The 26,925-nt window shown below is 41.9% G+C and overlaps 1 protein-coding gene across 2 annotated transcripts in view; it reads right to left on the reverse strand.

The window, feature by feature from the left end:
- Positions 1–16,557, reverse strand: part of WDR20 (WD repeat domain 20) — a 53,727-nt gene extending 37,170 nt beyond the window's left edge. The window contains exon 1 of one of the 2 annotated variants that reach the window (XM_053371462.1): positions 16,105–16,557. In XM_053371462.1, coding sequence (XP_053227437.1) covers positions 16,105–16,368 — 264 coding nt within the window. In that variant the 5' untranslated portion in view covers positions 16,369–16,557. Of the gene's footprint in view, positions 1–4,201; positions 4,331–16,104 lie in introns of those variants that run through there. The other variant, XM_053371548.1, reaches the window with a different exon arrangement.
- Positions 16,558–26,925: the final 10,368 nt, after the last annotated feature.

A 26,925-nucleotide genomic window follows, 5' to 3' on the forward strand; every position in this document is an offset into this window, starting at 1 on the left:
CACACACACAGATGCCTCCAGGAACTGCAATCCCAGACAGACTTCTATTTATACTTGAAAATATAATTACAGTGTCTCCTGTGCCATGCCTCCCAATCCCTGTTCTCAGTCACTTTTATAAATCCTATAAAAAGGATGTAGCAAAGGCCTTATTTTCCTACTCCCCCTGTTTCTAGTTGTAGCAACTTGTTTCCTGCATCTATTAAGTCTTCAAATATTCAGCACTCCATTTTAATTACTGCTCATTTGGACAGATCCTCCCTCCATAACAGCTGCCCACCTTTTCCTGTACTGGTCCCTATTTGCAGCTTGAAGTCATTTGGATTAATCATTCTCTTCTCTCCTCAGAATGAGATACTGGGGCAGAACATTGGTATTCTGCGAGACATGAGATATTTGTGGGTTGCTTAAATGTTTTATTGCTAAGGAGAAAATCTAGAACCAACTATTTTGTCCTTTAATTAAGGATTTTTTGGAAGCAGTCACAGCAAAAGCCTCTTCCAAGAGATTACCAGCACATCGGTCCAATTAAGATTTTACCAACTCAAGGCAGCTCACACTACAATCCCAGGCTTCAAGGATACCACCTTAACTGGCTTACGTTCCCAATGCTGATGTATCTTGGGCACATACCACACCATCATTGGCGATCATTTTAGCTGATAGACCTAGAAACAGCAACATATCCTCACTGTTGGCAGAACTATTGATAGAGTGGCCAAGATGGACAGCAGGTGGTGAGGATCAAGCTTAGCAAAATAACTGAAAATGAGTTGCCAAAATAAACTATTCCTCTCCCTGCCACCACCTACACTGCTGTGGCAGACTATAGACTCTAACTGCACCCAATTGCAGTGCAGTAACACTAGTATACAAACCGCCCCGCACTAAGGAAGCCCTTTACTCACATGACAGAGCACACATCACTTGGGTCTCACATAGTTTCCACAATGGGAGCTTTGGTGAGAAGATCCATGGTGCAAGGGCAGACTGCACAAAGAGAGGGCACCCTACATGAACAGCCTAGGATGAGCTCATTGCCACCATTGGCCTTCTCAGAACTCTAACTCTGCATCAGGATTCAAAACAGAGATTATACTCCGCTGCTTCAAAAGGGTTCACAAGGAGGAAAGGTGCCATGCCTCAAAGTATAACGGCTACACACGTCTCCCACATTTTGCTCCTCATGCTTCAATACTCTCAATTATGTAGAAGAAATGCTCGAGTCCATGAGCAGCATGTGCTCTGTTCCAGCCACTGCAACTGCTGGTCAAAGGTGCAGAGGCCCATCTGCCTTATAGCATCAATGCCTGGGCACAGCTACTTTGAGCACAGATCTTTGTTCTCCTTGTCTATTTATTTATTTATCCATACCCAGTTTTTCCTAGACTCTATGCATGTAAGAGTCCCACTTCCCAAGGAGGGGGTAACTATTGTTTCAGACAGTACCCTTCCTCCACACAACACGGCAAGGGCACCAGAAGGACATTGAGATGGGAGAACCATCACTTGCTCATGAGCACTTTGACTCAATCAGTCCAGTGACTGTGTTGCAGCTGGTAATCATTACTCATCAGTGTCCCTATGGCACTTCAGAGGCAGCACTCCAGGGAAGGATGTTCAATATTATACAAACCCCAGACAGCTTGCTTGGGAGGAAGCATATACTGGACCCAGGCTGCCCTAGGGCATGGGCTCAAGGTTCTGCCATACTCATCTGAAAAAGGATCCTTTTGTCAGAGAGAAAAGAAGCCCCTAGGCAAACATACTGGTATGCTCAATGCACGATGTACAACCCTAACTGCTTGTTAGGGTATGGCCCCCTACCCTATAAAGAATAAATAAAACTTTATCCCACACCCAATAAGATTTTATTCTTCCACCTTGCCTTTTTCTTTCAAAGAAAAAGTATTAGCCAAAGGCTAAGCTCAGCTCTTATTCTGACTATCAATTTCTACTAAGCAGAGGTTGGATGGCCATCTGTCATGGATGCTATGTTGAGATTCCTGCATTGCAGCGGGTTGGACTAGATGACCCTTGGAGTCCCTTCCAACCCTACAATTTTATGATTCTATACTAGCAGAAAATTACCTTTATAGGTGTATTTTATATACTTTGATGTCAATAATGCCCTTCTTTCTCTGTTACCACAAACTGCTTACTATAGAAGCAGCTTCCCTCCTACAGCACTGCAAATTATAAACTGTATTTCATGCAGAGAACATGCTTGGATTAACATATATAAATATAATAAATATATGTCTAAAATAGAAGCTGCCATCCACACCCCACATCTGGCTTAAGTACTTCACAATGGAGTGTTGGTTCTCCTCTCCCCCTGCATTAGTAATTTTAACTCACGGTTGCTACCCAACTTTTTCTTGTTTTTTGATGCTGCAAAGCACAGTCAAGCTTTCTGCACTATGTATGTCAGAGTTCCCTGCTGAAACCAATGCTGGCTTGGGAGAGCTTCTGCCTCCATTCTCAGGATGACACAGTCCCCAAACCCACCCTTAAAAACATGGAAGCAAGCCATGAGACTATTATAAGGTATAAATAACGCCTGAAGCTGATGAGTGAAGCTTTGGTAGAAGCAACATTTGCAAGTTTAGCTCTTAATGAAACTCATTTCCTGCCCTCAGGATGATGCAAGTATTTGGGAAAGGGAGCTGAAATGTCTGAATGGCTTGGCTGTTCTCAGCCATTTTCATCTTTCTCCTCCTTCAAAATGATCTGTGCCATCTGACATGGACCAGCACAGCCACTCCTGTTTACACATGGACATAGTAGTGAATTAAGGCAGCAAATGCACCATCTTAACGTCAACCACACCTCACAACTCGTTCCAGGCAATGAACTTTTTATTCACTTGCCATTTTTCATTTTGCTTTCCAGTATCTCCATTTGAGTTTTGGAACTTCTGGACACTGCAAGAATGGCTCCTGCATATGAATCCACATTCACTGTTTTTCTTGTTGCCAGAGACAATGTGGAATGGCCACTTGTGGTTTCTCAGGATCCTTGAGGAGAGTATGCAATAGTTGTGATTGAAGTTAACCTGTGAGATGCCAACTTGTGTCATTGTGGAGAGGTACTGAGTGGCCTCAAAGATTTCTATTGGAGAAAGAGATCATATTACATATGCTTGCCACCAACTGCAACCTCAAAATCATTAGCAACATGTTTATCATCCATTCTTTGACACATCTCTGGAGAGGAGGTTAAGGGAAGAGATTATTGATCCCTTAAAGATTTAAACGAGAAAAGGTATGAAGCTGAGGGAATTTGTGGTTTCTTAGAATAAGGGTTCTCAGTTTGTGCAGGATGTTTAGACAGTCGCTTCTTGGAGATAGCTGATTCAGAAAAGGAACAAGGTTCTATAACCAGATATACAGTATGGTAATCAAAAGTATGTTTTGGCATGACATCAAAACTGGACTCTATTGCTGCTTAATGCAATGAAAACAATGTCAATGAGACCACTTTTCAGAAAGTTTTCTCATCCTATCCCTGCTAAGGCATCACAGATTTAGAGAATAAAAAACTAATCCTTCTGCATCCTAACAAATAAAAAGGAACTGCAGCCCATTTTTAGATGAGAAGTTATCAGCCACAATGAAGAAGTATTCAGTGCATCTTTTGCCTTAACAATTGCAGAATAGGCATGAGCATTGGAACTGACCCAATCTGGAACTGGCTGTGTAGAAAGCTTGGCATGTCTCAGGAGCATAAAGATATTTCTTCACTGCATCCTCCCTCCCTCCACCTGCTCACATGCACACCCACACCAGGGCAGGTCTTGCCTCTGTCAGGGACTTTGTCTCCTGAGAAAAACTTTCTTAGCATGCAGGGTTTAAAGCAGCTGCTGGCACCATCAGCTGTTGTTAATAGAACTGCTGTGCCAATCTCTGGGGCCCGCCCCTAAGAGACAAGGTGCAAGTACACACACCCTTCCACACAAAACAACCTTCTATACTTTTAAAAGGATGCATATGATCCTCTCATTCACTTCCAACACACAGCTACACAAAGCCTGCAACGCATATTCAACATATATACACACAGTGAAAAGAAGATATGGTCACATGCGCTATCCTCAGCAATCCTGCAACAGTGTTCTAAGCCAAACAGATTTACGAGAATAGTTTGGTTTCAAGCTCAAGAATGGCATTTAGATAGAGTAGGGTTTTGCACCACTTACCAATTCCAGCAAGAGAAGATATATGGCATGGCAGAAATGAAGGACAGAGGTGATATCTTCTATGGAAAGAGTGAGGGAAGCAATCAAGGGTAACATCGGGGCCCAATCCTGTCAGACTGTCTTTCCCACATCCCATCTCAGAGCCAATTGACACCAACTGCCACCCGATCCAGCTCCTACTTTTGTTTTGTTTCATGAGCGGGCAGCTATTAGTTGCTTTGAGGACTTGTGACAAAAAGCAGGCTATAATCTACTACATTTCTCTCTATGTATAACACAGCACTAAGGCGCTTGACCCATCAGTGCAAGCATTTCTGCTTGCCCAATGGAATGATCTCCCATCTCCTTCCCCCACATGCTGATGTGGGAGTTATCCTGCCCACCCCACCCTGCCCCACAGAAGCCAATTTGGTGGAGCACATGGTGGGAGGGGAGGGGATATGCCCCATTGCACTACAATAAGTCCTTGTGTGGGTTTGTGTTACTGGGACCAGTTAGCTGAATCTGTCCCTCAGTGGCAAAGCAAGTGATGTTTTAGCAAAGCTTGACATTTCACCAATCCAATTCAAATATCATTGTCAAGCCATAGTTCAGAAACTTTGGCGGGGAGAGTTCTTTCTCCCTTTTGTAGCTTGCTGCAAAATCCAGCCTTGACAAGCTATGGTTACTGCAAACCAGGAACTGCACTCAACCTTCTGGAGTCATAGTTTGGAAGCGATTCCTGGGTGGAAGCAACTACAGTTCATCCAACTGAGATGCAATGACAAAACTAAAGTTTGAGCGAAGCAGGGAAAGGAAGGTGCTATATCTTGTAGGTAGTCAGACACCAAAATACACTTTGGGCACTATGCCTTAACCAAACCATAACAGCTGGAAATCAATACTGTCAATTACTAGTGATATATAAGATATGGAAATCATGAAAGTCCAATGTGTTTCCTTTGAGTGCACTAATAAGATTTAGGCTAAGAGCTGGTGGACAACTGTACAGGAAATCAAGAGGGTGTTTGTCTCCTTGCAGAAGGACCAGTATAAATTTAGTAATTATGGTGCCAAGGGGTAGTCATTTTTCTGAATTAATATGGAGTCAAGTGGTGCATATATGGCACAACTACAAAGCTATAGTTTCCAGGGTTCTGGTAGTGGTGGTAATTTTTTACTGTAACTATATCCTCAGTTAAAACAATTCATTAAAAAACCCAAAGACTTCAATTTACAATAATGGTAAGGCTGCCCAAAAACACTTACTCTCTCAAGAGGCTCACAAAAATTAAAAGAACAAAATACAGTATTAAATATGCAATACAAAATAATAAAAGGATTTCAAGTTAATGTCCAACACCACCTACATTAGAGGGACCCCAAGTTAGAGTTATGATTTCTAGTTTGCTAATTCTCCACTTCTTGGTGCCCCTGTAGCCTAGAATGTTTACACAAGTGGTGTATTTAATTTGTGTTGTATCCTTGTTTGTTTATGCAAGCCTCAGCTGTAGGCAGCTTCATGGCCTGACTCACTTTGCAATTTTATAAATACAATTTTTGCAGTTTCTGAATAGGCAATGTACATTATTAACAGCTGAGGTCAAGAACAACATTCTCCTAATTGCAACTCAACCGTCTCAGGTAAAAGAGAAAAAAATGAAGACTACCCTCTTCCAGAAAGAAGGAACTTTCCCACTATTCTTTAGTTTGCATAGGTATTTCATTCACAGACCACAGCACCGGCCTATTAAAGATATGCAAGATAGTTTTCTTTTACATTTCAGTTCTTCCAGCCAGCTGGATGTCTGGATAGTTCCAGTACAGAGAAGTCTGATTATTAACCAATAAAGCTATAACAATTATTGGTTGTTTGCCTTCAGAGTTCTTAAATCTGCCCAGGTAATTATCAGGCTTCACAGCTTCAGGTTCTCAAAACCCCTCTTCCACTGAGCTGAGATGCTTAGGATCAGGAGGGTCCATTTTTATTTTGCCACTTTCAAAAAGGTTTTAGAAGCAAATCATTCTTACAACATACCCCAGCACTTCACTGCTTGCACATCAGTCACAATGTAGGGCACACATGTATTTTGTTCTAATCCTTTTGCCTAATGTGTGGCTCGTACCAATGACCCCGAGACTGATGTTTAAAATAGACACACCCCATTCCGTAAGCTAGTAGGGAAAACACAGAGAACACTTGCGACTGCTGCCGTTATATCTACTTTAGCCCCCAAACAAAAGCTTTCATCAGACAACTGATTTTGAAAAGCAAATACATATTCTTAAAGCTGTGAACATCTTTATACAAATTAGTCTGAATATTCTGGGGACCACAACCAAGCCCAGAGATAAAGAGTTAAAATCATAGCTTACTAGTAAAGCCCAAGCTTTGATGAAGAAGATGCCATATAAAATCTCTGGCATCTCTACAAAAAGGATGCCAGAATCCAGGGCTGTAGATGTTAAATTCTACCAATTTGGGGTGGGTGGAGGAAATAATCATGTCTTTATATTAAAACTGGGATGGGGAACTTGCAGCCTTGATGGACTCTCAATCCCGTAAGCCCCAGCAAACTGATGGGAGTCCAACAATATCTGGAGGGCCATAGGTCCCACATCCCCGTATTAAATAAGCTCACCCTCTAGTATTAGAATAGCAGAATAGTTAACATACTTAATAAACAAATCAACTGTATCCTGAATACAGCCACAGATTTAGCCATCCTGTGGATGCTGTACGAAAAATGGATTTGTAGGGTTGTTTGTTTTTTCTAGGCTGTTTTCCATTGTTTATTAGCTTAATAACCATGTTACTAGAAATGGTGACCTCAGAAATGCAGGGAGAAAGTACTGTAAACATCCCATCTTCAAAACTTCAGTTTATGTAATCTTGAAGTTAGAAGAACATGTTCCAGAAATCAGAATTGCAACTGAGCTCAGAGTTCCCCACACAGCGGAGGCAGTTAGCAAGAGAAATCACTTGCTAACATTACTACCCAGAAACCAACTGAGGAATCGAGTATTACTATAGTTATCTGTTTCTGAAACACCAAGAATGCAATTTACATACAATAAAAACTACTAAACTTTACTGCCACCTTTCCAACTAGCAAGAAGAGAACCACTAGCCACAAACTGTCTGTTCATGACCGAAATGAAGGCAAACAGCAGTAACACTGTTGAGTATAATCATTTCAGAAAAGCACTATAAAAAGCTTCACAAAAGTTCTCAAGCATCCTTATAAAAGCCTCGTCTGATAAATCCTTATAATCCTGTGAAAAATCATAGTTTTGGCTAAAACTACCAAGACAGTTGGATCCAGACTTGCTCCTGTTGACAGAAGGAACTGAGATCCAGGAGGTGGTTCCTGCGGGAGGAAGGAGAGACTCTCATGCTGTTCTGGAGGGTACCCCAACCAGTGTTTGAAATTCCCCAGGCACCAAGCACGTTTTGCAACCGGCACAGATCCAATTTCGATGACATGGAGATCTCTGGATGTCAGACTGACGACTGTCATCTGGCTGGCACCTCCAGCTTTCTTAAGAGCTAGTAAATTGCATTTATATTCAACCTTTTTCTCCAAGGAGTACATGGTTCACCCCCTCCTAAATTAAACCCTACAACAATCCTGTGAGGTAGGCTAAGAGGCTGTGACTGACCCAAGGTGAGCTTAATGACTGTGAGTGAGGGTCTGAACCCTGGTCTCCCAGATCCTAGTCTGACACTATGCATTTTCCATAGCCACTGTACATTGGGTTCACATCATCATCATCGAGTTATTTACCATGACCCTAAAGTCTCATTCCTGGTCTTTCACCTCCAGTTCTGACCCCATGAAATTAAGATTTTTTTTGGCCCCTATATGAATCATTTTGCACTTGTTTACACTGAACTGCACTTGCCATTTTACTGACCATTCAGTAAGTTTGGTGAGGTCCTTTTGGAGCTCTTCACATTTTTGTTTTAGCAACCCTAAACAATTTAGTATCATCGGCAAGTTTGACCATCTCAGTGCTCACTTCTAACTCTCAATCGCATATGAGCGAGTCCTAGCTATATTTGTGAATTAGCCCTGCTTAGGACAGTGGTACTTTTATGTTCCTTCTGAGTAAACATGTGCAGGATTATGCAGCAAACTGCTTACACATCTAGAGTGTCTATGCCATATTGTTTTCCAAAACCGTTGTTACACATTTCATCCAATTCCAGTAATGGACACAATACCATAAATCTGCTTTCCTGGAGAACTATTGTTTACATCAGGGGTGAGGAACTGGCCCTGGCCAAAGAGCTTTATCATTATCTCCCCCATCCCTTACAGGTCAAGTCTGACAAGTAGGCAGAGCCATCCATATGTCAATCACCTGGCATCACAATTGCCTACAGGATTTTTCAGAAGCCCCTTTCAAAGTGCTATCTGCATAGCACTTTTCACACACTGTTGACAGGCTAATCAACAGTGCCTGCAAATGCCCTTTCAGCTGAGCTCGGTTTTTCCTGCCCCACAGGCATCATGCAAATGGCTTGATGGGCCAATGGGGAGGCACAGTTGGGCCCAAGGGACAGAGGTACCCCACCCTTAATTTGCCTGGACAGTGAAGGCATCCAGAGATAACAAATCATATCAACTCCAACAAAAGAAAAGAAATCATCAGGTACAATACTCTGGAAGCCAAAGATACTGAAGTATTTCTGTTTGTCGCTTTAACCGTAGTCTAAACTTTTATGTACCTCAGCACATCTAGGTACAAATAACAGGCTATCTACCTCTTAACCCAAGAGCAAGCATCTTATCAGGCAGCTCTTTAATTCATGTTAAATTAGTTAACCTGTATGCAGAAAGCCAAGATGTATTACACTAAGACAATTAGACAATCATTTGCCATGCCTCAGTGCAGGTCAAGAACTTCATATGATTAAGCCATGAACGTTGTTAACCTTCCCACACTAGCGACATTACATTAAAAATTAATATTTGGTAAACCATACAGCAATCTGATATGTCAAGTCTGAGAATTTTTAAAAAGCAAACTTTTCTAGATGTCATCCAGTAATCCAAGGGTGGGCAAAAGACAGACTATGCTCCATGGATGAACAACTGGCCAGTTTCTGGGAATCTGCCTAGGACCTACTAGTTGTTGGGATTCTGGAAAAAAGTGATGGTGCATACCAAGTATTACTTAAAACAGATTAGTTATGCCTTAATTGGTCAGAGATCCCAAGTATGCACTCTTGTTTTGTCAATTTTAAATTCAACCATGGATCATAATGATGCATGTGAAAATAAGTAGACACAAGACCAGGTCAATCTACCCCTGCAGTAATCCACCCTTCAAGAATATTCAAGGGAGCCAACAGCAGCTGCAGTTGGGTACATGAAATTTACAGGGCTGATGGAAGGTCAATTTAGAATAAATTAATTAGTCCAGGGCTCTACTGCTTTATCTGTGACAAAGCAAAATAAAACATACAGTCCCAGGGATGGAAAAACAGAAACCCGCACTCCTGCCACCATATTTCTGACATGTATTTTGGATCCCTTAGTCCTCAGTACTCACAAAGCTGACTTTAAAAAATTCACCTCCACCTATGTCGTTGGACACACATCTACCTTCAAATGCAGAAAAGAGGCAAGCATTATAGAAGCATGGCCTTTCCACAAATACTTCCAGAGTAGCAGCCATGTTAGCCTGTTGCAGTAAAAACAGTCTTGTGATATCTTCAAGACTAACCAGTTTATTGTGGCACATGCTTTCAAAGTCAAAAGTTTCCTTTTTGCATTTTGTTTCCCTCTGGCCACTGTCTTCTCCATTTCTCCTGAACCATGTGTATGCCTGGCCTGACAATTAAAGATTACGCTTCAGATATTGCCACTCTGAGATTCTTTGGAAGGAAGAACAGGATAAAAATGTATTAAAATATATAAATATATTTGATGACGTGGACACTGGCACACAAAAGCTTATATCATAATACATGAATTGTTATTTCTATGTATCATTGCAGTTGGTATGACAGAATAGCTTAAGACTTTCAAATACTTTGCAAGAAAAAAAGAGATCAATTCCTTGTTTAACAGATGCAACTTCAAGAGCAGTATTTCTCAGCAGTTTGTCTTGGCAGACTAGAACATTAAGGATAGGCTCCTCAGTAAGTAAACATCTTCCCACAGGTTTATAATACTTGAATATCCTGTATCTCATTCTGTTTGGTTACCTCTTTTTTTTTTAATCTACATTTTAGCAAAGTCACATGCCCTTTACAAGACATCTAAAGTTAAGGCCAACACATGCACACAAAGCATTCCTCACCTCCCAGACAGATCAATTTAAAGACCAATGCAAGATCATACATATATTCCGTGTTGTGAAGTAACAAGAACCAAGTTCAGTTATCTACATGGATTACAATCCAATATGGATTCACATACACATTTAAATGGAAGGAAAATCTACCCTATAACACTTTTTAAAGCACTATGCAAATACAGAGTGGGTCAATGCATAGGTAATCTACCTAAAGTGATATTTACAGTGCAGTCCTGTACAGTTCTGCTCAAAAGTAAGAACCACTAAACATAATTGTACTCTCAGGCAACTGGGAATAGGACAATATGCACCCTAGAATGCCAGTACTTCCCACAGGACATTATCAATGTGCAATGAGTGTTTGCCACTAACAATTACAAACAAGCTATGACAAAGTCAAACGATGAAGATAATTTGCCTAATTTCAGCAAAATAGAAAATACAAATTTATTCACAGGTGATTGGTACATGGGTGTTGGATATATTAACTAGTTCTTTAATGCTTACATTTAATATTTGGGGGGAGCCTGATGATTCTTGGGGTAGTATAGAGCCATAAAATTGGTTATCGTTTCAATTAGCACTTATTTTGATTTTTTGGTTCCTACTTTTTCTCCAGAGAATTCAGAACAGTATTAGAAACTCAGCTATATAATCGAATCGCCAAATGGCATAACTTAGGATATGGTCGACACAATGAAATGTCTAGGTGCCATCCCACACTCCCATGAAGTTGTTGTTGTTGTTCATTTCATTTCTATACCACTTTATATTTTATAGAACAAATCTCAAACCTGCTTACAATACTTTAAAACATCAAGTAAAACAATCCAGAATAAAACAAATTCAAGTTTCAAGGAAAATATTTCAGAACCTTCTCTAAGTGACATTTTGCTTTCCCCAGTCAGCAACATGGCATCCAGAGATTTCCGTGCGGTCGCAACTGGATCTGTGCCAATAGCAAAACGTGACTAGCTAATTTCTGACAGTGGTTCAGAACAACACTGTAGCCTAACAATCCTCTGAGACAGGTAGGCAAAATAAGAATAGGAAGCATGAAGTATGAACTCCCAAGATTCAGCTCCATCATTCGAGCCTACGGTCATCAGCAAAAAAGATTCAAAAGCTGGGATCCAAAAACAACAAACAGGATGATTCAAGGAGAATTTTGTACTCAGTGTTTCAACCAGCAACTTGCTAACCACACTAATTTGTATCTTTTATACAGTGGTGAACTGCTTTGGAAACCGATATTTCAGTACAAGCGTCATCAACATGGACACAAGAACTTTTTGTTGTTGTTGTTGTTAATGGTGTTTTACAGAATCAAGAGACAAGTCTCTGCCTCAAGGAGCTTAAACTGAAATACCTAATTTTAGGCATGTTCATGAACTTGCAAAACACCCAGAGGAATTTCCGCCTTTTACCTTTGTAGAAAAAATGAACATGTTTATCACAATTTGCTTTAGAATATGAAGTAACAGTTGATAAACATGGCTTGCTATTTCAAAGGGTTGAAGGCCAAAATTCCACTAGGGGCATGCAAGCCCCTGAGCAGGCTTAACGTAAGGATTTGCAATTGTATCATAAGTGTTTTAAAAGGTATTCTGGGACCTGTTCTGTTCTATAAAGTGCCCTTTAAACTAGTTACAGTATATAAATACTAGTAATAAATGCTAATAAATTACAACCAAAGAGACAGTGATGTGCAAAGACATGAGACTTTAGTCTTCACTTGGAATGTTATTACTGTACAACCAGGTTTAGGGGGAATGAATCAACACAATGGGATTTCAGAAGTAGGCAGCTAAGCAAGAACACGGTAATCTGGATAGCCCATGAATAAAAACTGGCCTTCAAATAGCAAACGGAAAGATAAATACTATTTATCTGATTCTATAGATTGCTCCTATAGCCCTATGAATAATTGAAAATAATGTATGTAAGTACAGTGGTACCTCGGTTTAAGAACGGTTTCGGTTTAAGAACAGACGTCCGGGACAGATTAAGTTCGTAAACCGAACTTAATACTGATTTTTTATTGCTACATTTATATTGCACATTTCTTGGAAACAGCCCAAGGTGGCATACATGGTTCTCCTCTTTATTTCATGCTCAAAACAACAACCCTGTGAGGTCTATTAGGTTGCAAGATAGTGACTAGCCCAAAGCCACCTAGAACGCTCCATGGGTGGGGATCAGAACCCTGGCCTCCCAGGTTCTAGTCAAATACTCTAACCATTACACCAGTTTTCTGGAAATCTTTCTGTTTGCACTGGGAAATTTTCTGATGCCATAGAAAGTGATCTAGTTTAGTATGTTTATTTTTCTTCCATTTAGTTAACAAAGGTAAAAGCACTCCAAAAATTTTTTTGTCCTACAGAGCACACTTGAAGTGGCTTAAATGATATATTATGTAGACATTTCTTTTGGAATACTTGTACAATTTAATGACAGTAGCATGTATTCACCTTACATTTTCTAAATTTAAGGCAAAAGGGTATTGAAAATGGTCAACATGTTGTTTCGATTCCCTTGCACCTGCCACTTACAAATGCATGTATTCTCTCTCACACTTGATAGGGATAATCTTATGAAAAACATTAACTACAACTTTCAAACTGCTGAGCTTGCCTAATATTGTATTTGCAACTGGCATCCATTCATTGTTACTAATGAACTTATGAAAGTATTAAATTTCCACGGAAAAGTGAACCACTGGAAAAAGTTCACTGTTTTTGAAGATGTCCACCTGACATCACTGGTTTAGCACATGATTGCTGCATTCTAACTAAAAAGTTTCATTTTCAGAACATAATGTTTCACATTTTCTACTTTCTTCTTCCATAGCTTTCTTCAAGGAGAAAACAGAACCCTATACGTTCCTTTGATAAGATGTCTAAAACATTTAATTATTACTAAAACCAAAAAGGCCTCTCATACAAAATGCCTGTATCAAAGATTACCATGCATAGCAAAAAACTACAACAAAAAACCTTTAACATCAATTTCTTAACATAGAAATCTGAGCACTGCCAGCTAAGATACTGTTTTTGATTCAAGCACTTTTTAAGGCTATTCATGGATCTAGCCAACTTGCTAAAATAAAGTATTTCTTGACTTTTGTACTGCCTTTCAAAATATTTACAGCTGGATCTGAAATATACTAGATGTTTCTCAACAGAGCTTACTGTCATTCATTCAGTATGACATTATTCTTTTAATCAAAAGGGAGAATCTAAATGGCTTCAGAAAGCCAAACAAAATATACTGGTTTCCTTGTTGACCATTTCACTTCAAGATCTCTGTCCTACTTCCAAACTGCACACCCCTTTCCCCATATTTTACAATTGTGGTAACTGGTGCCACAGAAATTTAATGACTCAGAGACTGGGTCATCTTGAAAATTAGTTCCCATGAGTAGCATTTGGTTGTAAACAAGGGAAGGCATGAGTGGTCATTTACAGCTCTACTGAGGAGCCAGACTCCATCCTTCAGCAACTGTCACCTGGCAGCAGCCATTATATCCAGTTGCAGTAATGGAGGAAAGAAGAGAGAGGTAGGGCCGCGCCACCAATGCAGCGAGATTTTGCCGCTTCTTACCTTAAACTTTTTCACCCCAACTTGTCAGTAGAGAAAAACAAAGAACTTGTAGCCAAGTTTGCTTATTGCCTCCTCCATCCCTATCCATTTTACTTCTGTGTTGTGTCTGTTTAAAGTATAAGCATGAGAGTAGGGGCTTTCTTCTTTTTCTTCTTCAATAAAGTGATCTAAAAGCCACTCTTGAACTCTTTTTTGGTTGAAGCGAACAAACAAATATTACCCCGAATATGAATCTTAATACAGTATAGACCAGACTGTTGAGGAAAGATGAACTCATGTTTTAATTATGTATTAGGGCACTGAATCTCAGACAGAAGAGTCAGAGAAACGATAAAGTTCAAGCAATTAAGATGTGGTAATAACTTCATCAGGCTATGAAATGAAACCACAAAGCTTCAATTGCCAATATTAATTAGCACACCACTTAATTTGTATATAGTCAGAAGGTCTCTGTTTTCTCCTTTTGAAATTAAAGGCTTGCATCAATAAATGGCACAGGTGCATGTGTACAAGATTTGGGCGTTAGTTGATCTAAGGGGATACTTAAAAATAAGTCCGTAGGGCTAGTTACTGCAAACTGATCCTCAACTAGAGTGTTTTATTTTTCACTGCAATTCAACCCATTGTGTTACTACTGAGTAGGAAACTGGCATTTCTATATAATACAGCAGGTATTATTATTATTATCTACATGCCTATGTTCATTAACATGGTATTGTATGATTTAGTCAGGCACCCAACTCACAGATGAAAATGCAAACTTTCCAAACTATCCAAATAAACTTAACTGTGATTACATATTATTTAATATCAAGTGAATGGCTAAAAAAACTTTATCCCTTCTCTTTCAGGCTTCCCACAGGCATCTGGCTGGCCACTGTGAGAACAAGGTGCTGGACTAGTTAGGCCAGTGGCCTGATCCAGCACGCTCTTCTTAAGAGCTGTTTCTATTACACTATCTCATATCAGCACCTACGCTTACATTAAACACACAAGAATCTTCACTACTTTGAAAACATTTTCCAACCAAAATTCACTACCAACCAGGACACTGATGTAACTCGTCACTTTCTACATCAAAATTCCCAGTTTTCCTAGCTAAAACCAAGCCTTCCAAACTACATGCACCTCAAAAGGGTGTTGACACAAAGATGACAAAATAATTTTCTCCTCCCAAAATCTCACGAGGCAGTGAATGAAAATGAACGCATCCAGAATTCATTTGTCCTGTAAACGGAGAGCTGGAAGGGCTCCTATAGACCAGCTTTGTTTAAGGGTAAATACATTCACCTTACAGCACAAGCGTTCCTGGAATACCAAAATGATCAATGCTGCTTTAGCTAACAGCGCTTCTTAAAAGAAAAAAAAGTAAATCAACAGAACAAGAAGTCCATCCTTCTTATTTTATTGCTCTTCCTCGAAGAGCACAGCAGCCAACTTTTTAAAGCTACCCAGCAGTCCACCCACACATACTTCCAGAGACACCTTTTTGTGCTTCCTGTCAAGAGGGCAGGTTACATTAAAGCCTTCCAAGGCAAAAAGAAGAAGAAAAAAGGTCTTGCTGCCGCCTCCCCGCTTCCATTTGCTTTTATCTTATTCAAAGTGAAGACCCACAGCACTTTAGAGAGACCTGTGTAACCTGCCCTATACTCCTGAGCCCGGCAAGGACACCTCCATTGCTCTCCAAACCACGCAAAGTTACCTCCCTCCCACCAACCCACCTACCCAAAAAAGCTACAAGGGGTGGGGAACCCTTTAACGGATTTCTCCCCCCCTTTTTTTTAAAGGAAGCGAGGGAAACGTGTTTGTTGACAGCTCCCGCGCGGCGGAGGCGGTTACGCCAGTCAGGCAGCCTCTCGGCGAGGGTGAGCCCAGCCAGAGAGGGCCGGGCGCCCCTTCATGCCACCCCGCCAGCCCCGAGCGCCCCTCCTCAGGCCGCGCCGCCTCCCTCAGCGCGGCGCCGGCAGCCCCTTCCGAGCGGCGGCGCCCTCCCCTTCCCGTCCCTTTACCTTGCGGACCCCCTTGTAGATGTAGAAGTAGAGCTCCCGGCCCACATTGAAGCAGAGCCGGTCGCCGTTGCCGCTCTGGTCGTTGACGTTGACGAAGGAGACGCGGACGGGGTTGGAGCCCTGCGAGTTGAAGGGCACCCTGTTGGGCCGGCTGTACTCCGAGTGGCTCAGCAGCTTGTACAGCCCCTCGCGGGTGGTAAACTGGGTCTTAATCTCGTTCATCTCCTTCCCTCCTCCCTCCGCCGCCATCTTGGAAAGGAGCATTCATCCTGCCCCAGTGCCCGGATGTTGAGGCCAGCGCGCAGGCGCCGCCGCCGCCGCCGCCGAGAAAGGGGGAAAGCTCGCTTCCCCTGCCCGAAAGCAAAAAGGAAGGGAAGCCCGTGGAACGTTCACGCCGCGATGTGGGCGGGGCCTCGGGCCTTTCCCTCCTTGTTTACCGAGGCGCTGCGCGTGCGCCGGCTGCGCCCCTTTGGGGATCCGGAGGGGAGGGGCGAGGCAAAGCTTTCAGGTGGTAGGAAGGGGGGGGAGAGGGAGGAGCCTCCGGAGCGGAAGGGGGCGGAGAATGAGAGATGAGGAAGAAGCGAGGAGGGCAAAGGCTGGCAGGAGGCGTGCAAGCAGATACGAAAGGGGCGGGGCGGCTGCTGTTAATTAAAGGGCAGGTGCCCTGCTGTTGTTGTTTTTTTAATTGTTCGTATGGCTTTCGTAGATTTTATATATGGATATAGTTTTAATGTTATCACTGTCTATTTTTAAAAAAATGATTTCCCCCCTATCTTTTGAGGGGATTCTTGTTTTCTCTCTCTTAAGCTGCCTCTAGTCCCATAATAATAATAATAATTTATTTATACCCCGCCCTTCCCGGTTCAAAATCCGGGCTCGGGGCGGCTAACAACAAATTTAAAACACATAATTTTAAAAGCAGCATAAAATACAGTGTAAAACATGAATAACAATAAAATTCAAAGTTCAGAAATCTAGGGGAAATCCATCTAATAAGCATTAGATAATCACCAGGGCTAGCTGGCTGAATTAGTCCTACTTGGGCCAGCAAGGAAGCCAGGGGAGAATTAGCTGTGGGGTCTCAGAGCGGGTAATCTTCATAAAAGGGGAAGGGGAGTGAAGAGAAGGGAAATAAAAGATCAGGTTGAATTCAAATTAAAGGCCAGGTGGAATAGCTCTGTCTTACAGGCCTGATGGAAGGAGGTTAAATCCTGAAGGGCCCTAGTCTCATGGGACAGAGCATTCCACCAGGTTGGAGCCATCACTGAAAAGTCCCTGGCCCTGGTTGAGGGTAGTCTTTCTTAGGGCCTGGGACCTCTAAACTATGGTTATTCATGGACCTTAAGGTCCTCTGTGGGGCATACCAGGAGAGGCGATCCTGTAAATGCAAGGGTCCTAAGCCACAAAGGGCTTAGGCGAAAAGGGGAAAGGCTTAAGGGGAAAAGGCAGAGTGTAAGTAAATAGATCATGATAATCTAGGGGAAAGCACTCTGCACATGCTCTTCATTGCTTAAGAAATGCATATGATAGGCTTTTGTTTCTTCACTGTGTGGTTTGTATTGTTGCTTCCAGCAAAGGAGCTATGGGGGGGTGCTAATTATATTAGAGGCTGCATCCACAGAAGTATAGTGTCTAGATCAAGGGTAGTCATAAAAGGTAGAGGGACCTCTGACCATTAGGTCCAGTCGTGGCCGACTCTGGGGTTGCGGCGCTCATCTCGCTTTATTGGCCGAGGGAGCCGGCATACAGCTTCTGGGTTATGTGGCCAGCATGACTAAGCCACTTCTGGCGAACCAGAGCAGCGCATGGAAATGCGGCTTACCTTCCCGCCGAAGCGGTACCTATTTATCTACTTGCACTCTGACGTGCTTTTGAACTGCTAGGTTTGCAGGAGCAGGGACCGAGCAACGGGAGTTCACCCCGTCGCGGGGATTCGAACCGCCGACCTTCTGATCGGCAAGCCCTAGGCTCTGTGGTTTAACCCACAGCGCCACCCGCATCCCCTAAGGGTAGTCATAGTGCTTCTCTATTCTGCCTTGGTCAGGCCACACCTGGAGTATTGTGTCCAGTTCTGGGTGCCACAATTTAAGAAAGAAGTTAACAAGCTGGAACGTGTGCGGATGAGGGTGACCCTGATCATAAAGGATCTGGAACGGTTAAAGGAGCTAGGTATGTTTAGCCTGGAAAAGAGGAGACTGAGAGCAGACATGACTGCCATCTTCAAATAGCTAAGGGCGGTCACATGGAGGATGGAGCAAGCTTGTTTTCTCCTGCTCCAGAGGGTAGAACCCAAACCAATGGATTCGAGTTGCAATAAAGGAGATTCTGACTATACAGCAGGAGGAACTTTCTTACGGTGAGAGCTGTTTAACATTGGAGTGGGTTCTCTTGGAAGGTGGTGAACTCTCCTTCATTGGAGGTTTTAAGCGGAGGTTTTGACGGCCATTTCTCTTGGAGGTTTTAGTTGAGATTCCTGCATAGAAGAGGATTGGACTAGACCAGGCATCCCCAACCTTTGGCCCTCCAGATATTTTGGACTACAACTCCCATCATCCCTGACCACTGGTCCTATTAGCTAGGGATCATGGGAGTTGTAGGCCAAAACATCTGGAGGGCTGCAGGTTGGGGGTGCCTGAACTTGACCATTGTGGTCCCTATAAACTCTACGATTCTATACTTTACATGGTTCTTCTTCCACCCTTTTTTAATCCTCACAATAGCAATATCCTCTCTCTCTCTCTCTCTCTCTCTCTCTGTGTGTGTGTGTGTGTGTGTGTGATAGAGAGCAAGAGCGAGAGTCTCCAGAAAAAGTGAGTGGGCTTCTTCCTTTAGCCCAAAATGATATTGACCCCTTTGAAGGCTGATAGGAATGTGCAGGGGGTAGATAAAGATCTGGGGGCAGGAAAAGGGGTGGGGGAGGTTTACAAGGTATAGTGCCAAAAAAATAAATAAATTACCAGGATCTGTATGCCTCAGAAGTAATAAGAATGGTCATGTACAATTCCATCAAGGAACCTCTGTTGTTTAATAAAATGATTTCACAATCCATAGCTTACCACTGTGTTTCGGCCTTGAAAGGCTGATCTTTCTGCTCTGCAAATATGGCCCACTCACCTTCCCTTGTATGTCTTACCTTTCGAGCTTGTAAGCCTGATGTCAGGGCCTATGCTTTTTATCTCTTTGTCCCCCCCCCCCATTTATGTGATCTGCTTTTGGAGATAATAGTCTAGAAAACAGGACAAAAATACAGTGGTACCTCGGGTTACATACGCTTCAGGTTACAGACTCCGCTAACCCAGAAATAGTGCTTCAGGTTAAGAACTTTTCTTCAGGATGAGAACAGAAATCGTGCTCTGGCAGCGCGGCGGCAGCGGGAGGCCCCATTAGCTAAAGTGGTGCTTCAGGTTAAGAACAGTTTCAGGTTAAGTACGGACCTCCGGAATGAATTAAGTACTTAACCCGAGGTACCACTGTATAGGAAATGAATAGTGTCCTGAGTTTGGATGGTGCTTGGAATATTTCTAAGTCTGAATAGCTGTGGACATTTACATTATTATTATCTTGCAATAGCCTCCATTGCAGCTGCTGACTTGTGATTTCTGAAATGGGTACAAAGGTCTGTGGTGGTATTTGCAACATACTGCATGTCACATTCTGAGCCATTTGCTTTTTAGAACATCTATTACGTGGCTGGACTTACAGATAATACAATGTATCTGCAACAGCAATGAAAATTATCTCAAAAGAACCCATTCCAAAAAAGCCAAGGAAAAACCACCTGTAAGCTTCCTTTCATAGTTTTTCATGAACCTTCAAACCAATGCAAATTATTTTTGAAAGCTGGACTAAATCATTGTGAATCCAGTTGTGATATGATCTGTGCTTATCTCAAGGAAACTGTCACTTTCAAGACCTAGTACATAAAGCACAATATCACCTTCATAGCTGCAAGTCTAGCTATGTAATAAAGGTTACAGAATGTGAGTGCCTGGAATGCCGCATACAGCATGTTCGTGGCGGTGAGGGGGGGCAGACATCTTTATCAATGACTTGGATGATGGACTCAAGGGCATCCTGATCAAAGTTGCAGATGACACCAAACTGGGAGGGGTGGCTAACACCCCAGAGGACAGGATCACACTTCAAAATGACCTTGACAGATTAGAGAACTGGGCCAAAACAAATAAGATGAATTTTAACAGGGAGAAATGTAAAGTATTGCACTTGGGCAAAAAAAATGAGAGGCACAAATACAAGATGGGTGACACCTGGCTTGAGAGCACTACATGTGAAAAGGATCTAGGAGTCTTGGTTGACCACAAACTTGACATGAGCCAACAGTGTGACGCGGCAGCTAAAAAAGCCAATGCAATTCTGGGCTGCATCAATAGGAGTATAGCATCTAGATCAAGGGAAGTAAGAGTGCCACTGTATTCTGCTCTGGTCAGACCTCACCTGGAGTACTGTGTCCAGTTCTGGGCACCACAGTTCAAGAAGGACACTGACAAACTGGAACGTGTCCAGAGAAGGGCAACCAAAATGGTCAAAGGCCTGGAAACGATGCCTTATGAGGAACGGCTAAGGGAGCTGGGCATGTTTAGCTTGGAGAAGAGGAGTTTAAGGGGTGATATGATAGCCATGTTCAAATATATAAAAGGATGTCACATAGAGGAGGCAGAAAGGTTGTTTTCTGCTGCTCCAGAGAAGCGGACACGGAGCAATGGATCCAAACTACAAGAAAGAAGATTCCACCTAAACATTAGGAAGAACTTCCTGACAGTAAGAGCTGTTCGACAGTGGAATTTGCTGCCAAGGAGAGTGGTGGAGTCTCCTCCTTTGGAGGTCTTTAAGCAGAGGCTTGACAACCATATGTCAGGAGTGCTCTGATGGTGTTTCCTGCTTGGCAGGGGGTTGGACTCGATGGCCCTAGTGGTCTCTTCCAACTCTATGATTCTATGATTCTATGATTCTATGACTTGTGTTCGTGCCTGGTTTTAAAATTACAAGTAAGACTGCAATCCTAACCCCGCTTACCTGGGTGAAATACAGTTTCTAATTTGCAGTTCTGTAGGAGGGAAGCAGCTTCTATAGCAGGCATAGGCACTCGGCCCTCCAGATGTTTTGGGACTACAACTCCCATCATCCCTAGCTAACAGGACCAGTGGTCAGGGATGATGGGAGTTGCAGTCCCAAAACATCTGGAGGGCCAAGTTTGCCTGTGCCTGTTCTATTGCCAGCAGTTTGTGGTAACAAAGAAAGGCATGATTGACATCAAAGTATATAAAATACACATGTAAAGATAAGTTTCTGCTAGTATAGATAGAATAATAGATTTGTAGGATTAGAAGGGACTACAAGTCACATGCTCTGCTGACTGAGCTATGAAATGGACGCTAGTCTGTGAAAGCTTATGCCTTGATAAAATTTCTAGGTCTGTAAGGTGCTACAAAATTAATGGCTGTTTTTGCTGCAACAGACTAATACAACTAACCACCTAGAAGTTGCCTGAGGTTGTTGTCCTGTGCACAACCCTATGTTGTTCAACCCTGCTGCACAGCAACCTTGTTACAATCTGAAACCAGCAATCCTACGTAGCAATAGACCTTGAAAGCATTTGTTTCACTAATTTCCCATAGGAAGAGGAACTACCCAAGCAGACATAGCCTGGTAGCAAAACTATAATCTAGGCCCCTTACAACTGTGGCATCACAGCAGCACGTTCCAGTGTTCCAAGGTACAGATTCTGTATCTCATTTTACAGCATGCATATAATAGATTATCCAAATAATAAAATGTATCTAAACAGCAAAGAATAAATGTTAATAGAATAAAATGTCAATAGAAAAATCAGGAATGCTGTAATGTTTCTGGTGTAGTATGAACATTTGCACATAATATTAGAATCTGAATGTATTACTTTAGCTCCCTCTGGTGAATTTGGTTCATGTTGCAAGACAGGGGAATTTACTCCCTCCTTCCGTTAACAAGAGAGACTCTGGGCAAGACCCAAATCCTAGTTCCCTTACTGCAGCTTACCTCCCACTTTCTTTTGGTTTATACATGCAACAGCTGAGTGGTCTATATTTACTCCAGACTGTAGGTGTGTGTGGTGGAGGGGGGGAAAGTATTTTATTATTGAACTCTGTGGGATTTCTGAATTATTAAAACCATGCTGCAGAAGACATACAATAAGAACTTCCAGCACAGAGCCCTGAATGCTTGTTGCACTTTGCTGGTTGGTACAGTTAGTGATGTGAGGTGAGAATATTCTCTGCTAGAAAATTCTCTGGAGAATATTCTCCACATAATGTAAATTCTATGTCGTCTGTTGTTGTTGTTTAGTCGTTTAGTTGTGTCCGACTCTTTGTGACCCCATGGACCAGAGCACGCCAGGCACGCCTGTCTTCCACTGCCTCCCGCAGTTTGGTCAAACTCATGCTGGTAGCTTCGAGAACACTGTCCAACTATCTCGTCCTCTGTCGTCCCCTTCTCCCTGTGCCCTCTATCTTTCCCAACATCAGGGTCTTTTCCAGGGAGTCTTCTTTTCTCACGAGGTGGCCAAAGTATTGGAGTCTCAGCTTCACAATCTGTCCTTCCAGTGAGCACTCAGGGCTGATTTCCTTCAGAATGGATAGGTTTGATCTTCTTGCAGTCCATGGGACTCTCAAGAGTCTCCTCCAGCACCATAATTCAAAAGCATCAATTTTTCAGCGATCAGCCTTCTTTATGGTCCAGCTCTCACTTCCATACATCACTATTGGGAAAACCATAGCTTTAACTATACGGACCTGTGTCCGTCTACACAGCTGCTTTAAATGTACACACCTCATTAATCGAGAATATTCTCGATAATATTCTCCAAAAGATTATTCTCGAGAATTTAACATCACTAGCTGTGCCATAAATAGTCTTTAATGCTTTTGAACAGTGTTCCTGAACAGCCTTTGCTCCATGCACAAGTTGCATATCGTGATATAGTCCATTAAAGCACAGTCTCTAACATTTCATAGGCGCAAAGGCTTGTAAAACCTGCTAGTGTTATACCAAATCAACCGCCCAAGCTCAACCTATTTAATTTTTTTCACATCCATTGCCATACCTCCATGGGCAGTTAGATATCCACATTCCTTGGCTCTACCCGTGTCTGCTTTAAATTATGATGTTATGTCCCCATTTTTTTAAAAGATATTTATTAAAGTTTTCACAAATAGAGCAAAGAATAGTCATAACAGAAAAGAATGCATACAAAAACAGAAAACTACAGAAAGTACATCAAAAAGAAGAAAAAACACTCAAACACATAACAACAGGGGGAAAATTAAAAAATTAAAAACCAACTCAATTTTCTCATTTTTCCAAAATTCTCATTCGCTTATTTCTTTGACCTCCTCACGCCTCCCTTTTTTGTATTCCCAGTCATAACATTAGTTCAGCATATCCTTACCCCTTTTTCATTATAGCATTTAGATTGATTTTCATCAAATTTACAACTTTATACCTTAACCAATTGTCCTACCATTTTTTCATACTCTTACTGATCTTATTACTAAGTCCACTTAGGTCCATTCCAGCATCATTTTAACATTCATTAATTTTACAGTGTTTCTGTAAGTAGTCTTTAAATTTCTTCCAATCTTCTTCCACCGACTCTTCTCCCTGGTCTCGGATTCTGCCAGTCATTTCCGCCAACTCCATATAGTCCATCACTTTCATCTGCCATTCTTCCAGAGTGGGTAAATCTTGTGTCTTCCAATACTTTGCGATGAGTATTCTTGCTGCTGTGGTAGCATACATAAAGAAAGTTCTATCCTTCTTTGGCACCAATTGGCCGACTATGCCCAGGAGAAAGGCCTCTGGTTTCTTCAGGAAGGTATATTTAAATACCTTTTTCATTTCATTATATATCATTTCCCAGAAAGCCTTTATCCTTGGGCACGTCCACCAAAGGTGAAAAAATGTACCTTCATTTTCTTTACATTTCCAACATTTGTTATCGGGCAAATGGTAGATTTTTGCTAGCTTGACTGGTGTCATGTACCACCTATATATCATTTTCATAATATTCTCTCTTAAGGCATTACATGCCGTAAATTTCATACCGGTGGTCCACAACTGTTCCCAGTCAGCGAACATAATATTATGTCCAAGATCCTGTGCCCATTTAATCATAGCAGATTTAACCGTTTCATCTTGAGTATTCCATTTCAACAGCAAGTTATACATTCTCGAAAGTATCTTTGTTTTTGGTTCTAACAATTCTGTTTCCAATTTTGATTTCTCCACCTGGAAGCCGGTTTTTTTGTCCAAATTATAAGCTTCCCTTATTTGATAGTAATGAAGCCAATCTTGCACTTTATCTTTTAATTTATCAAAACTCTGCAATTTCAATTTATCTCCATCTTGTTCCAAAATTTCCCAATATTTTGGCCATTTGGCCTCCATATTGAGCTTTTTCTGAGCCTTTGCTTCCATCGGTGACAACCTCCTTGGGGTCTTATTTTCCAATAGATCTTTGTATCTTATCCAGACATTAAACAATGCTTTTCTGACAATATGATTCTTAAATGCTTTATGTGCTTTAACCTTGTCATACCACAAATATGCATGCCACCCAAAAACATTGTTAAAACCTTCCAAATCCAAAATATCAGTGTTCTCAAAAAGCAGCCATTCTTTCAGCCAGCAAAATGCTGCCGATTCATAATAAAGTTTCAAGTCTGGCAGGGCAAATCCACCTCTTTCCTTTGCATCAGTTAATATCTTAAATTTTATTCTGGGCTTCTTGCCCTGCCAGACAAATCTAGAATTATGTCCCCATTTTTGTATACTGTACCTAGTGATGTTAAATTCTCGAGAATAATCTTTTGGAGAATAGTCCCGACAATATTTTCGATTAAAGAGGTGTGTACATTTAACACAGCTGTGTAGATGACACAGAATTGACAGTTTGTGGAGAATATTCTCCGGAGAATTTTCTAGCAGAGAATATTCTCACTTCACATCTTAGACTACGCTGCCATGGAACAACGGTTGGAATCCTGAGTGGTTCTTCTTATCCCAAGTTGTGTCCCTCCTAATCCCTTTGACAGCAGAAAAAGGAAGTCCATCATGCTGTGTGCCCACAGGGTGTTCATCATGGATTACTTTGAAGGGTTCATGCCTAAATATCTGAGTATACTTGAAACAGGAAGCTGTCTTATACCTAATCGGACCAGTGGTCCTTCTATCTTAGTACTGTCACTTGAAAGGCCGTGGTTTCAAGCAGGTGTAACCAGTTCCAGCCCCACCTGAAGAAACCATAAACTGGACCCGGGACCTTTTGCATGCAGCTCACATGGTTTACCATTGAGCTACAGCCCTTCCTTGTGCAGTGCAGTGGACGCTTGGGTTGCGAACATGATCCATGCGGGAGGCACGTTCGCAACCTGCAGTGTTCGCAACCCGCAGCACCACATCTGCGCATGCATGGGTTGTGATTCGGTGCTTCTGCACATGCACAAAGCGTGATTTAGTGTTTCTGCTCATGCGCGAGTGCCAAAACCCAGAAGTAACCCATTCCGGTACTTCTGGGTTTTGGAGCGTCCATAACCCGAAAACGTGCAACCTGAAGGGTCTGTAACCCGAGGTATGTCTGTATTTCTTTTCCAAGACGGAGCTCAGAAAAGCAGGTCTGTTTCTTGCACATTTCACATGCAATGATCTCTACTGTTCTTTACAGATTCAACTTCCCCCTCCTTAATTCTGTATGCTTGGAGGGACGCAACCAATTCACCAAATGAAAGCAATGGAAAAGAGAGAGATGGAGAGAGAATCAACTGGAGTGGGTGGGATGGTTGCCTCTGGCAACACACGTGCCTGCCTATGAACTGCAGGCATGATGTACTCTGCCTTCTTCTCTGCGTGGGTAGGGTTGCAGCTTGCATTGATGAGGTACCATCTGCTAGTGGGGATGTAGAGCTGTGCAACATTCCTTTTCCTAACTCCAGCAGAACTATAGATATGGCTTTATTTGCTGATGCTTTCAAAAGCACATGGGTCTCTGATGCCTGCCTTGGTCTGCTTGCCCTTTTTCATTGTCCTAGCAGCATTACCACTCAGCTTCCTTGGAGGCTGCCTTCTAAGCTATATATTGCAGCTGACTTGTATGTGAACACACAGTACCGATGCTGTTGCCCATGTCCTCCCTTGACCTGCAAGGGAGTGAGCTGCAATATCTAGCTGTGTGCATTTCCTCAGTAGCTGCATGTATTTCCTCAGTAGTTTGTTTGGCATTTGTGGGCTTTGGTTTTAGCTTGGTTTGAGCTTGTCATTTTTTTCTGTAAATAAATTAATAATAATAATAATGATAATAATAATGACAATTATAATAATAATAGAATTTATATACTGCCCTATATCTGGGGGTCTCAGGGCGGTTCACAGAATAAAATCAAGATATAAAACCAAAATACATAATAAAAATAAAACAATAACCCAATAGCCCTACCCCCCAAAGAACACATTAGGTTCATTGGGTTAGCGGAGTCTGTAACCTGAGGTACCACTGTAGTATACTTTATGAATGACTCACAGCTTACATATCCACAGAAAGGCATGGGAACAGAATTCAAGGAACATGAGGCGGATGAGGTGGGGACCAGATCTACCCTTTGCACTTTGGATTTCGGACGCCGTCAGACTGTCACTATTTTTGGATAGAATTATAGTTGATTGGAACGTATTCTGCAACAAACCCATTTCCTCAAAAGATCTGACCTTTTGTGATAAGGAAAGTAAAATTGTTTATTATTATTTCTATTACTTGTTAAATTTGTATTCCGC

This window comes from Podarcis raffonei, chromosome 1 (genome assembly GCF_027172205.1).
Source record: "Podarcis raffonei isolate rPodRaf1 chromosome 1, rPodRaf1.pri, whole genome shotgun sequence".
Classification (NCBI taxonomy): Eukaryota; Metazoa; Chordata; class Lepidosauria; order Squamata; family Lacertidae; genus Podarcis; species Podarcis raffonei.